Raw genomic sequence first — 15,099 nt, 5'->3', positions numbered from 1 at the left:
CTATGCACCGCATCATGCCATGCTGTGGTGGTCACCCACATACGAAGTAGAGGAAGACTGGCACAGATCTTAGCTCAGGGCCAATCTTCCCCGCACACACACAAAAGAGAAACAAAAGTGTTGTTTATGTGTGTGGTAAGAAATATGTTTATCAACTTTTACCCAGAACAGGTCTTCTTCCAGGCTTTTTATAGTCAGACTTTTCCCCCTGGAATTGACTGATTTTGTAAAGGAATATCATTTTGTTTTATGCTACTTTACACCTTTTTCGTGTTAAAGTCTGAGGCTTTGGCTGCACATGTTCTCTATTTACAGTATAGATAAATGTGTATAGGAACCTACTGGGAAGCTCTCAGCAGATTCCTTTATGTGCATTCCTTGCTTTCTGAAGCACAGGAAATCTAGGTGGGAAATGTCTGGGAGCCCACAACCATGAGAAGTTCTGCTTTTTATTGACAGTTTTATTTGGTGAAAGTTGAGAAGGGAACTAATAAGGAGGGAGTTATCTTTGTTCTGATCATTACTATCATTGATGTATCAGTGAATGAATGTGTTCTCCGCCGTGTTCTGCGTGTAAAACACTGTTTAGAAACACACATACAAAAGATGTTTCTAAGACTGCTACTTGTGCATGATGTTGAGAACATTGATGCAATAGGATGAAATTATTTTGCATTGTAGGTACTATAATATTCTTAATTTTCTGCATGTGAATTACTTTTTTCATAGACCGTGGACTCAAGCCAGTTATAATTACAGCGCCAGCAAGTGCCAAGGTGGTAGATGGAGACTTTGTTACTTTGTCCTGCAATGCCACTGGAGTGCCGGTTCCAGTGGTTCGCTGGTATGACAGGCATGGATTGATAACCAGCCATCCGTCTCAAGTCCTTAGATCTAAATCCCGAAAATCACACTTATTAAGACCTGCGGGCTTTGACCTGGAGCCCGTCTCCTTCGTCATGTCCCGAGCTGGCTCGAGCTCTCTGTATATTCAGGCTGTTACTCAGGAGCATGCTGGGAAGTACACCTGCGAAGCTACGAATGACCATGGCACCACCCAGTCGGAAGCAGTCCTCACAGTTGGTGAGTTGCTGTTAGGATTTTTTCCCAGGTGAACAGTTTCCTGTCGTAGTAGGGGATAAAGTGCTTTGAAGTATGTTGTTTCAATGAATCCAGCAGTCTCTAAATGTATGTATTTTTCCCACTAACAGTGAAATGTAGAACTATTGCTTTTGGTTATGTGAACCAGGTGAGCCATGGCCTCCACACGTGATGTGTTTGTTGAGCTTGTGGTTGTCACACAGAAAGCTCTCATTTGGGGGCAAGCCCAAGGTATGACCTCTCTTTGTGATTAATGTTTTTGGTTTTCTGAGCTACTGAAAATCTCATTGCAGACATTTTTCAGGTGAGCCCTTGATAAGTACAATTTTCAAACTCTAAAGTGTTTGCTTTCACAGAGAATGTAGAGTCGTGGTACTGTCAAATGACACCTGTATGTATATTTGCCCTTATTCAAAGTTATTTTTCGAATGAGATGTATAATATTAATTCTTTAAATTAAACTGATTTTTGGTGATGATGACTTAATTTGAAGTATTGGTATATAGAATATCCATATTATTAAAATTAATTCAAATTTGACTTAAGTCAAATTCAAACCTTACATCAGCGGGCATTTAGAGCAGCGTTCCCAGCGAGTAGTCAGTTGCGTGGATGTTGTCACCATATTTGTCGTGTGAAAGCAGAGTATCACACAGCAGTGCTGCCCTTAGTCTTGGCAACTGAGGTCCCTGCCCTGGGCCTCTGCTTTCGAGGGCTTTGTGTGGCCCTCTTCTGCCTGGGTCCTCAGCTCCCACAGGTCAGAGTCTTTGGGGGCCTCAAGGGGCTGTGTTTAACCGGAGCCTGGAGCGCATGTTCCTCCTTCTATACAACAGGGCTGGGGCTCCGGAAGTCCCTGCTTTAATTAGGTCACAGTCTGGTTCCACATAGGTCCTTTTCCCTGGTCCATCCTCTAGAGTGTGGGCCACACCACGAGTGTGCAGGTGCCCTTAAGCCAGAGGAGTGGCCCAGGGGTGATCTTTTGCACAGGAGGAATGGTGAAATAAACAGAAGTTGGATGTGTGCACTGGTGTGTCCATTCACATCCACTCAAGGACCCTCTAGCTTTGCATGAAGCTGGAGGTGGGAAGAGAAATCGGGGAGGCCGGGGACTTCCTTTTATACTCTTGTGCTGCTCCATGAATGCCAGAGGAGTAAATGATGTGGAGGTTAAGCATGTAGGCTGTATAGAATCCTGCCTCTGCCACTGATGAGCTTTGTAACGTGGGGCAAGTTACTGAACTCGTCTGTGCTTGTTTCCTCATCTGTGTAACAGGAGCAGTGAAGGTGCCCCACTCCTAGGGTTGCTGTGAGAATTCAAGGAGGTCATACATGTAGACTGCTTAGAATGGGCTCTGGCCATAGACCGCCTTCAATAAATACTGAGGCGTTTGGTTGTAACTGTTACTATCTGATTATTATTACATTATAATTATCCCATGTGGTAGTTAGGGAAGGAAGAAATAGTCACTGATTTTGGTAACCTTAGGAATCCTCAAATAAAGAAGGTAGTTGAGTGTTGTATAAATTTATACATAGAGATGAATGTGTGTGTATATGTGTGTATGTGTATTTATATACCTATTCTGCCGAGCAAAAATAGGAGTGGCTCTGCTCAAAATTGTTAGCTGTAAGACAGGTGTAATGCAGGTACTGCTTGGGTAGCATTTAGCTGAAGTGATTATTTTATGTAAACATTGGGTAGAGGGAGCCGTCGACGTCATAGTCGTAGCTGATGGAAGTAGATATTTTGTCTAATTGCCTCACTTTGAAGATGAGAGATCTGAAGCCCTTAGAAGATATGTAAGCTAAGTTGTTTAGAGTAGATCTTCTTAGACCTTTAAGATCCCCCCACTCCAGGGCTTTATGTCTTGATAAGTAGCATTTTTATGTATACTAACCCCATCACCTACATCTTGCAGCAGTGGTCCTGCATCACCTCTTTTGCATGCTCTATGGTAATTATTAAGATCCAGCGGAGTTTATTAAAGCTCAGAATAGTACATAACAACCCACGTCTTTCCCCGGGAATCTGAGCCTTATTAAGTTCTAGCATACTGACAGCTGTTTACTTTGTTTATTGCGAAGAGGAGAGGAAGCAAAGTCAAAGAGAGGATGACTGCCTCCCCACCCATTTTTTTCATGCCAGAGAGCTTGGGTTTTGAGGTCCTGGATGTACCAATATTTGTAGAGTGAGTTGTAACTCTCCAAAACTATAATAGGAGTTGGCCTGGGCTTCCTAAATAGTTTGGGGTAGAGGTTGCTGGTATGAGTGGTCACAGTGGGAACAACTTTAACAGATCTGGTTATAGTCCCTGTTTAGTTAGTTTCAACTCAGAGTCATTAAATTTATGGCCATAGTTACAGTACTTAGGAAACCGGAGTTTTATCAGTCTCTTTTCCACTTCAAAAAACATTCCACCTCAAATGATGCTGGATGTCTATTCTGACCATTTCACAGAGTTATTGTGAAGATAAATTGAGATAATGTATGTGAAACAAACTTCTGAAAATACTGTTAAGGCCTTATAAATTGTACCTAGTATCTTGTTTGTGCTCAGATTATATTATTAGGAATAGTAAAGGAAAGTTAATTGAATCCGCTTTTTAATGAAAGTTATGGAAAAGTCTCCTTGCATCCTGAGTAACAGAAGCAGAATTTTGATGCTAGTACAGTGGACACAGGCTGTAGCATGACATTTTTATCATGCCTCCGTATAAACGGACGCTTGTGGTGTTTAAACTCTTCTCCAGCCAAATACCACTTCCCAGTGGTGACCTGCCCAGAGGACCCATGAAACTGCTAATGATAAAAGGTCCTTCTCCACTCCCCGAAGCCACAGCTAATTACCTCCACTTGCTAGAGTCCATCTCTCTGCATGGGCCGGCTCCACATCCCACCCTTAACGTTCGCCCACATTCTGACTCACTAGGTAAACATGGCTGTTCCAGGAGCAATATTTTGAAGTTGTCTCAGTGAACTTAATTGGTTTTCTTCCATATTATTTTCTCACTAGCTTCTTGTTTTCTTTGATGGAGGATGCTTCTGGGACACCTTTTCTCTATTTTAAACAAACGGAGAACTGACCTTACTGTTAGTCCTATTTTTTCTTTATTTTCAACTCAACTGCAATAGTTCTGAAAACACACCCACCTTTTACCAGGAATCTGACTTCATTGTGGAAAAGAAACAGTGAATGTTGTTTCCTCTGCTCCCTTCCGCCACAAAAGTAGTCAAAAATAGGAGACTTTTTTTGTTGCCAGTATTAATAGCACTTTAGAGAAACCAAGCTGTCAATATTTAGGTTTTATCGTAGTGGCATATATTTGTCTTCATAAATTGCTCTCATTTTTTCACATGATACCACTAATTCTTCTGCCAGCTGTTGTCGCTTAATCTCTCAGAACCCTAACTTCTTCATCTGTAAAGTGGAAGTATTACTATCTACCTAAGAATGTTGTTTGGAGCATTAAATGAGATTGTTTATTAACTGTCTAGCACAATGTTTGCCACATAATATGTGCTTAGTAATTGTTTTGGAAATATGCAACCTGTCTATTGTTTCCACACAATTATTTTTACCTGTCTCCATAGACTCTGTATGTTTTCAGTAGTAAATATTAAGGCTATCTGCTTGTTTTATCTTTCTTTAGGTTGGCATTTCTTAAGCCAACCTTCAGTTTTATCCAGAAAGGGCTTTTTTGAAAATAATTCCTCCTTTACCTTTGCTTGTCTTGTTTCATTTTTTCCCTCTTGTTGAATGTAGATTGTTGTCCATGTAGAGAGTAGGTATTTTAGTTATCTTTTGCTGCATAACTACCTCCAAAGATTAATGACTTAAAACAGAAGTCCGTCCGGCATGTCTTACAAGTCCCTGGGTCAACTAGATGCAGCTGGGCAGCTCTCCTGGCCTTGCTTGGGGTCTCTTGTGCCTTTGTAATCAGATGGCACCTGGGGCTGGGACCTCTACAGTGGCTTCACTCACATTTGTGGCGCCTTTGTGAGGGCTGGAACTACCCCCCACTTCTCTCTCTCTCTCCCCCCTTCCCACCCCCCCGTGTGGTCCCTCCACATGGCTCGCTTGGACGTCTGTATGTGGCAGCACAGATGTAGAAGGGCCAAGCCTTCTTAAGGCTTCAGCCTGGAAGAGCACCACTCACTTCTGCCTTCCATTGGTTAGAGCCAGTCACAGGGCCAGCCAGGGATCCAGCGGGGGCGGGGCTGCACAGGGGTGTGGATACTGGAAGGGATCTCAGGAGGCTAGCCACCCAGGGGGTCGGCGCCTGACTCTTGCCATTGCCTTACTGTTTATTTCACCTGTTTCCGAGGGAATGCATTGCTCATGTGTTTCGTTTACCAACTAGAGTTAAAGCTCCCTGTTTTCCAACATAAAATCTTCTGAGGTTAAACTAGCAAATCGTTGTTGGAAAAGAGGGAATACTAGTGTAGAGCAAGGTAAAAACAACATTGCTTAAACCGATAAACGACTGGGTCATGTAACTGACTTTTTGAACAATTAATTTCTCCTTCATGAATAAGAGATTGCTACTGGAGGTGAGAGGTTTCCATGAATTATAAAGTGAAATGTTACCTGTTTTAACTTCTAGGGCTCACATTGTGGTAATAATATCAGTGTGGGCAATTAGGTCACTGTATGGAAGACACTGGAATGATGAATTTCTTCAAGCTGTCTCCTCTCTTTCCCTTTCTCTCTTTCTCTACAGTTCCTTTTGAAACAAATACAAAAGCAGAAATAGTCGTACCTTCTGAGCCCACTCAAAATGATGAAAGAGACGATTCAGAAACTGGATTACCGAGCTCATTTCCAGTGAAGGAACATTCCAGTGCAGTGGAGTCAACTTCAGAGAAAAATGCTAGTGGTGCCTCTGTCCCGGATGCCCCCATCATTCTGAGCCCTCCGCAGACCCGCACACCAGACACGTACAGCCTGGTGTGGAGGGCAGGCAAGGATGGCGGCCTGCCCATCAATGCCTACTTTGTGAAGTATCGAAAGGTAATGCCTTCTCGTTCATCATCTTTCTCTTCTCGCACCTTAACCGTGTGTGCCTCGCACGTGCTTACTATCTTTGACGTTTGCGGAGTGGCAGGAACAGAGCAAGAGTGTTTCAGGAAGATGAGTTTGGAGGAGAGATCCCAGCAATCGTGCTGGCTGTACCAGTCTCATAAAAGCAGTAGGAGTGAAGTATAAATAATTTCCCCAGAATAGGGACTCTGAGACCCAGTGACGTCTTGACATTTTGTAGCAAACGATTTAACCTCTTGGGTGTAAAGCTCTATAAACCACTTTTTAAAAAGTGATTGCTTCCCTCTCTAAGATAGTAGAATACAGTTTATTTAGCAAAGAAAGCAGTTTCTTATTAGAAACAACTGTTTGAACAAAGCCTCTGGCATGATCTCTGACAATTGTTTTCATTTGCAGTTGTCTTAATTGTGTCAGAATCTTACATGGTTTGCTCCTTGGTGAACCTCGTCCTCTCAGGATTTTTCCAATAATGTTTTCCCTCTAGAGGCTCATATTAAAGCAAAATGAAGAAAATCTCCTCTCTTTGTTTAATGAGACTAAGAAATGAATGAAATGGAAAGAGATGCACTCATATTTAAAATAACATTTTTTTATACACAACTATGTGCTGGGGGGATTTGGGGATTAAAAAAATTTTTTTAAATAATTTTTTTTGTCGAAGACGTTTTGGTATTCATCATTTAATAATAATATTTTTTAATGTCTGGAAGAGTTAACATGGTGATATTTGAAAGTTTATACACTTTTTCTAACCTGATGATTCTAGATGAAGAAAGTTTCACTGGTATTTTTATCCACATGACAACTTTGTTGTCTCTTGGTTCCGTTAACCAAGACACAACTGATTAGATCTCTTTTTAATTTATTTCCTCCAACACATGTTGAACAGTGTCAAGACATGAAGCAAGAAGTCTAGAAATATATAATGCACAATTAGATAATTCATCTACACATAAACATATATAATATATATTCTAATTTATCACATTTTTTATGTTTACTATATGTTATCATTAATACATATTATTATATACTTACTTTATTCTTGCATTAGCCCATTAAGAAAGGAGTATTGTTTCCATTACAAGTACAGGGAACAAACTCTGAGAGATCCAGTGACTTGCGTGAGGCCATAAGTTAGTGGTAAGTAGTGAAACCAGGACTGTTTCAGTGAGAATTCCTAAGTTCTTGCTACAGGTCTCCTTATATTTCTTAACGTGAAGAAATATTGTCTCTTAGTTACAGTAGTATATCACTTCCCAAAATTCATCTGGAATTGAATGACTTCTAGTTTTTATCAAATTTCAGTAGAAGTTTTTTCTACCCTTTATCTCCTTTTTTTTTTTTTTTAATAAAAAGGCTTATTTTCTCTTGAGTAGCTAGATGACGGTGTTGGCCTGGTGGGAAGCTGGCACACAGTTCGAGTCCCAGGAAGTGAGAATGAGCTGCATTTAACGGAACTGGAGCCGTCCAGTCTCTATGAAGTTCTCATGGTGGCACGCAGCGCAGCTGGCGAAGGGCAGCCTGCCATGCTCACCTTCCGGACCAGCAAAGGTGAGTGGGATCTTCCCGAGAGGAATGAGCTGGCCGTCTCGGTGTCATTTGGTTAGTAAGCATCCTTGTGGGTAGTAGAGATTCTTATGGATAAATTCATTAAGTAAGCCTATTATAGTACCTTTTTTGGCCACATTTGGATGGTTGTATTATTCCATTCCATCCAATATCCCACAAATATTTTTGAAAGCTTTTGATACTTAAGGCATTAGGGTAAGTGATACAGGGAAAACAAAGATGATCAAGCCGAGATCCATCCTAATGGAGCTTCTACTTTGCTAAGAAAGGTAAGACATATACCTAAACACCAACTACAAGGCAACATTTCAGTTCAGCTAATATTTACTGAATCCTTTCTAAAGATTTTATATTTTTGTTTTTCTCCCCAAAGCCCTTTGGTACATAGTTGTATATTTTCAGTTGTGGGTCCTTCTAATTGTGGCATGTGGGATGCCGCCTCAGCATGGCTTGATGAGCGGTGCCATGTCTGCACCCAGGATCCGAACTGGCAAAACCCCAGGCCGCCGAAGCAGGGCGCACGAACTCAACCACTCAGCCACGGGGCCGACCCTACTGAATGATTTCTATGTGCTGAGCAGTAAGCAAAATAGACAAAACTCTTTGCCCTCATGAAGCTTACATTCTAGTTGGGAGAGACTTACACCTAAATTATAAGTACATTAGAAGGTGATGAACATTAAAAGAGAAATAAATTAGGGGATGGATAATAGGAAGTGTATGGGGTAGTAGGTGTCACAGTTTAAGCAGGTGGCCAGAGAAGTCCTCAATGAGCAGTTGACAGCAGAGCAGAACTTAGAAGTGGAAAGCCATGTGGATATCTGGGGAAAGAACATGACTGCAGAGAGAATAGCAAGTGCAAAGGCCCTGGGGTGGGGTGTGCTGGTGCACCCTAGGAACACTGCGGGGGCCACTGGGACTGGAGCAAAGTAAATGAGGGGGCTGTGGGGGAGAGTGATCACGGAGATGACAGAGTAGCCAAATCAGACAGCACCTTGTTGACCCTGCAAGGACATTGACTTTGACTCTGAGTGATCTGGTAGCATTAGAGGGTTGGAGCGGAGGAGTGACATGATCTGCTGTATGTTTCAACAGGACCATTCTGGCTCTAGGGTAAGGATATACTAGAGGAGGGCAAGAGTAGGCAGAGACCAGAATATGACAAGTACTGAGAAAGACTTACAGAGAAAATACCAGAGGAGTACAAAGAAAGGATATTCTCTCTGTGGGGTAGTGTGTGAGGGTGGGCTTGATTGAAAAGATGCCATCATAGCTTGGCCATAAATGAACAAAAAGCCTTCAGTGAGTGGAGATGGGGAATTGAGTGGAAGAGTGAGTATGGCATGGTAATAAAAGAGAGGTATGTTGAGTGAGAAGAAATTGTCTCTTGGCTCTTGAAAAAGACCCTTTCGTCTCATTACTGAGTCTAGCCAGAAAAATAACAAGTATCTCTTATTTGAAATATATTTTGAATTAGTTTTCATAATTAGTCCTTAGTTGTTTATAGAGTCTGACCTATAAATACTGAATAATAAGCATGTATTTCAGTTTTAAAATAATCACCCAATTTCACTCTCTCTGTTGAAATTTTAAAACTTAACCTGACAATTTTCCCATGAAGAAACTTAAGAAAAGTTCTTTAGTAGTGAATTTTATGTTTTAGAATTAAGAAATATGTACAGTATAAAGAAAAAAAAGGACAGTTTCAAACCTTTACTGTAGTCGTTTGGCTTTTTCCCTTGTGTTGTTTTTTCTCTGTGCAAATTAATGTTAGCCTGATAAAGACACATTTTAGTTTCCCCTTAAAGGTACAAGAAAAAGACAAAGTAATTTTTTAAATCAGTTCCTCTGTTTATCTAAGTATTTGCAATGTAGGTCTTAAATTTAGACACTGTAACAGATACGTTCATATATTTACATGTATATGCCAGTTGAGTTTCATAGTATCTTTTCTTACTTTACATATGCACTGAAGCTTCTGTTACAATGTATGTTTTTTAACCTTCCTAGAGAAAATAGCATCATCAAAAAACACCCAGGCATCCTCTCCGCCCATGGGCGTCCCTAAACGCCCTGTTGTTCCAGAGGCTGCAGACAGCTTCGGGGTGGTGCTTCCAGATCCCTCCAGGCATAGTGGAGGTAAAGAGAAGAGCCTGCGTTTTATTCATTTTGTTTGTTTACAAACGTAACTGACCTCTTTCAGATTATTTGAGGAGGGGAGTAGAAGGGATTTGGATTATTTCCTACCACATAACTCTTTTAGGTCCTATTTCAACCAATTTTTCGTGTCCTATATTCAAATCTTGGTAAGCTAGCATCATGATTGGTATTTAAGTTAATAAACTCAGATTCAAAATGTTCTGGTACTGAGTTGTTATAACTCAAAAAGAGGGTTTTTCAATCTCCTCTCTGGCAAGGAAACCAAATTTATGTATCTATATGTGTATATTTCTTTTGCTTGAGGAAGATTCGCCCTGAGCTAACATCACTTGCCGATCTTCCTCTATTTTGTATATGCGCTGCCACCACAGCACGGCTGCTGACAACTGGTGTAGGTCTGCACCCGGGAACCAAACCCGGGCCGCCGAAGTGGAGTGTGTCGAACTTCACCCCTAGGCCACTGGGGCTGGCCCCCAAATTTATATTTTGAAGTCTGAAAGTCTGAGGGTATTTTTGGTGACTTATCAGAATGTATGGTGGTACCTTTAGTAAGATCTAGTTTCTTTTTTTCTATTGAACATTCACATGTCATACTCAGTTTTATTGCTATATCTTATCAATCTTACGGTTTTCAGATGTGGCAGTAAAATTTTTAAGACTTCCTTTTTGGTATTTAAATTTCACACTTAATTCTACAGTTCCAACATAATGCGCTTTTTCTGATTGTGCTAATGTGTATGTGTCAGCAGGACATTGAGGGAAGGCTTAAAATTTCGTTGCTGAGCCCTAAGAATTTTCAAGCTTCTCTTCCCTGTTTTTGTAGTCTTCCATGAATTGGTCTCAGACAAAAGCACGTGGTACCATTTTGAACGCCCCTCCGGTGTGCCTCTGTGCCTTCCTTATCATGAGCCTCTTTTGCTTGAGTGCTTTCACCTCTGCGGAACGTTTCAGCTACCTTAAGCAGATTACTTATATGAGTGTCAACATTATATGAATAAAACTGACATTTGTAAAACAGAAACCTTATGGCTTATTTAGCACACTGTGGTAGACACTGTACCAAATGCTGGAGCAGCAGGGAGAAAGTAAACCTTGCCTTCAAGAAGTTTACAGTGTAGTGGGTGATATAAACAACTGAACCAATCACAACATAGTGGATAATGTAGACAAATTAACGCAGAACAGTGATTTTGATTCATTATGCCTGAGATTCTACTCTTGGTATTGTGGGATCACAAGAGAAATATCTAAATCACCCATTTGATATAGAGGAGGCCACGGGGTGGGAAGAGAGGCACCCTGGGTTGAGCCTCAAAGACAAGAAGGCTATCGCCGGAAGAAGGAACAGAAGAGGATCTAGGCAAAGACAGCTCCTTGTGCAAAGAGACAGATGGATGATGTTTTATTTCCTTTAGAGATTTAGGAGATTAGATATTTTACTTAGTGTGACTGCTTGCTGTGGGGAATGACGCTAGAGTGGCTGCCTTGTGTGATGTACTTAAAAATGTAGTCGTTCCCTGAAAGCAGTAGAGAACCCTAAAGAATTTAAAGAGGGGACAAGAGGAATGGCAGAAGACAAGGTTAGAGAACTAATGAGGGTGGTGACAGCGTGAATGGAGAAAGGGACCTAGGTGACGGATCAAGGGAGCTGAATATACATCGAATGAGACAGAGAAACATGGTGACTTGGGCAGCTAGGGTCCGCTTGCTGAGATGGGTCGCAGAATCTTTAGGTGAAGATCCTGGATTCAGTTCTGGAGATGTGAGTTTGGAGTTATCCAAGCGGAGAGAACCATGAGAAGTGATTTCTCTCATCTTCGCAACAGCCCTGCGAGGAAGGTCGTGTCTCTCTCTTACAGATTAGGAAACTGAGACTCAAGGAGGTTATGCGGTTGCCAAAGGTCATCCAGAAAGGGGTGGAACTGCTATGCAAATGCAGATTTCTTAAGCCCAGGGGCATGTTCTTTCTTTTATCTCTTAACTGTCATATGCTGTTTCTTTGGATATTGAAGATACCCTTCTGTAGAGATTTTTTTCCCTAATAACTTTCTTCCCTGTTTGGTCTGTGCGGTTCTTTGAGGAGTTTTAGCCTCACGTGAATCTACATAAGGAAGTTGATTGGTTGTCTGGCATTGAGAGTTTCACTAACAGTTGTATTCATTCTGTTTCCATTGCTGTCTATCTTGAAAGGAATACAGTAAGTATCAAAGTCACCTGCTTTGAATATATTCCTCTTTTTATCCATTAAGCAGTTTGTCTTTAAAATGCCGCAGTTTTCTCCACGCAAGTACCACATGCAACATCATTTTGTTTGTTCTTCTGTATGTGTTTTGCGGGTTGAAGGGGTGTTGATTGTGGAGCATGGCACAGTCTCAACAGAGAAAGGCTCCCTCAGTGACTTCACCACAGTCGTGTAACCACGGCCCAGAGCTGGTCCTCCTTGTTCCAGGTCTAGAGACTCGACTGCCAGTATGCCGGAAGATGGTTGGTCTCTTGAGAACCAGCTCACCTCTACCACATTCATAGGTGTCACCCCGAATGGCAGTGTACTAACTTGTGATGTGGCTGTCATACAGACCAGCCCGTTGCCATCAGCATTCTTTCCATGTAGGAACGCAGTGGGAAGTCAGCGTTATAACAAGATTGCTTGGTCCCTGGTTTAAATGGCTGGTGAACTTGCTCCTGATCCTTTGAACCTGCCACAGAAGCCAGACCGTCTGATCTGTGGGTTAGGGTGTCCCCGCCGCTTGGCAGGGCCGACTGAAAACTGCTGAACGTTAGCTCTCTGACCCCCTTTTTCTACATGTTCCTGTAGATCAGCTATTTTCCAGGAGCGCTTTTCTCTGTTTAACGACATGTCCTTCCTAATACTTGTGTCTTCCAGCTTTCACCCTGAGTAGCATGCTCCCTTCCTGTTATTATCAGTGTTGATTTTATTGGTCAAATTTTCTCTCTTTTACCACCTTCAGTCTGTTTTTTTGGAGTAGCATTCCTGTGGCCTTGAGGGGTGTTAAGATAGCATGTGGTAGTAATAGCTAATGTAATAATCTGTAGATTGTTTGCTGAATGTGTTTTATGTAGCTTGGGTGGATGAAGAAAAACATCTAAATAAGATCACACATTCTAATTATGAAAATTTATTATAAATTATAGCTGCAATCAGACGAGCACCAAATAATCATTCCTTCTACACTGTTTTAGTTGTCAATCCAAAATAGCATGGTCACAGTGATCACACTCATTACCTCTCAGTTTTTCAGAGCTAATTATCAAGTTTATAGATTATTTTAATTTTCCTTTCTTTTATTTCTGTATTTGGCCATTTCCTTGTCCATTAGCTTTTATCGGAGGACAGGAAGATAGCCTTAGTGTTATTAACTGGCAGCAAGTCAAGTGAAGAACCTGTAATAAATGGGCTTTGGGACTCATCCTTCTGAGTGGATTTGCATTGTTCTTGTCTCTGACTCCGTGGGGTATTGAAATGAATGTTTCCATCTTCAGTTCCGGAAGCACCTGATCGGCCCACCATCTCCACCGCCTCGGAGACGTCCGTCTACGTCACTTGGATTCCTCGGGCAAACGGGGGTTCTCCAATCACCGCCTTCAAGGTGGAATATAAACGGATGAGGACTAGCGATTGGCTGGTGGCTGCGGAAGATATCCCTCCTTCCAAACTTTCTGTGGAAGTTCGTAGTTTAGAGCCAGGTAGTAATATTCAGACACTTCCTTTTTTAACCGTCAGTGCATATTTGTAATCATCTAGTGTTCTTCTGATTGTTTAAGTAATATGAGTTTAGTGGATAAAAATTTGAAAATAAAGAAAATCTAAAGAAGAGAATAAGTCAACTGAAACCCGTCCATCCGGAGATAACTGTTGTTTACATTTTGGTATATTTCTTTCTAGCCTTTTTTCTGTGTGTGTGTGTGTGTGTGTGTGTCTCTCTCTTTTTTTTTTTCTTTTGGCTGAGGAAGATTTGCCCTAAGCTAACATCTGTCGCCAGTCTTCCTCTATTCTGTATGTGGGTTAATGCCACAGCAGGCCTGCTGATGAGTGGTGAGGGTCTGTGCCTGGGAACCAAATCCAGGCCACCAAAGTGGACTGTGCTGAACTTAACCACTGGGCCATGGGGCCAGCCCCCATTTTTCTCTTTTTAATACAAACTGGAATCATGTCATAAATATTGTTTTGTGACCCCATCTTCCCCGTATTATATCATTATATGTTTTCCAATATCATTAAAAATTCTTTAAAAACTCAACTTATATCTAAACTGTGTAGCTGTATATTTAAGTATACCATAATTTCCTTAACCCATTTTTTTAAATTTCTGGGTTTTAGATTGTTTCTACTTATTTGCAGTTAGAAATAATGTTGTGGTGACATCTTTGTGTGTGTGTGTTTTGCTATGAATGGATATTTCAAGAGGCAGGTTGCTTATTTGACTACAACTGTTTGATGATGACTCAGCGCAGTTGTACTCTGCTTAGTCTAATGGAAATGAGACAATGCATACCTCTTCTCTTTTCTGTAAGTTTTGTTTCAGCAGAGGAACTCTCTTCCCCCTCACTATCTTGAGACTGTATGAGAGAAATTAAACCGTAAAAGAGCAAAGCAGTACTCACAGATAAACTTTCTCTACTTTATTTGTTTAGGTTTCATGACTGTTTTTGTTTGTGGACCTCTAAACGTACTTTAGTAGCAGATGCCTGTGTTTGTCTGAGTAGGTAAAATGAGCAAAGGAACGTGGAGGGAGAGCTCGGAGAAGCTGGCAGTTTGAAATGTGGGTGAAGCTAAGTAACCTTTTACAGATGGAAACATTGTCTTCAGAAGCCCGATGGTTATTTTTAATCTATCCTATTACTTTAGGCTTCTAATTTATTCTTTAGATACAGATTTTCAGAAACTCACAATCCTTAGAGTTTTTTTTTTTAAGTTCTTAATATCTAATCCAAATAAATATCTTCTGTTGTAGTTTAAATCTGCTCCCTCTTGTCCTATTCTTAGTGGAATCAGAATGACATCTGCTGTCACCCACACAGGGCCTCCTCAGAAATGAATTCACATATTACACTTCGCTTCAGTCGTTCCTTTCAAAGGGAAAAGAGCACACATACTTCAACTAATACTGTATTGACGCGAATGACTTCAGAACAGGATGGTAAAAAGAGTAAAGGTGCTCTTTCCTGTTCTCCACTTGCCCGCCTCCAAGACAGATGTGATTGA

General features: G+C 41.2%; 1 protein-coding gene across 4 annotated transcripts in view; it reads left to right on the top strand.

The window, feature by feature from the left end:
- The window catches only part of CDON (cell adhesion associated, oncogene regulated), a 94,958-nt gene that overhangs the window by 48,548 nt on the left and 31,311 nt on the right, over positions 1 to 15,099 (top strand). For all 4 annotated transcript variants that reach the window (XM_046685449.1, XM_046685445.1, XM_046685448.1 and 1 more), the window contains exons 8-12: positions 730 to 1,083; positions 5,824 to 6,113; positions 7,523 to 7,697; positions 9,726 to 9,854; positions 13,377 to 13,580. In XM_046685449.1, the coding sequence (XP_046541405.1) occupies positions 730 to 1,083; positions 5,824 to 6,113; positions 7,523 to 7,697; positions 9,726 to 9,854; positions 13,377 to 13,580 (1,152 nt within the window). The remainder of the gene's footprint in view (positions 1 to 729; positions 1,084 to 5,823; positions 6,114 to 7,522; positions 7,698 to 9,725; positions 9,855 to 13,376; positions 13,581 to 15,099) is intronic.

This window comes from Equus quagga, chromosome 14, assembly GCF_021613505.1.
Source record: "Equus quagga isolate Etosha38 chromosome 14, UCLA_HA_Equagga_1.0, whole genome shotgun sequence".
In the NCBI taxonomy this organism is placed as follows: Eukaryota; Metazoa; Chordata; class Mammalia; order Perissodactyla; family Equidae; genus Equus; species Equus quagga.
The sequence above is the reverse complement of the archived record's forward strand: the minus strand, read 5'-3'. Positions and strand labels throughout refer to the sequence as shown.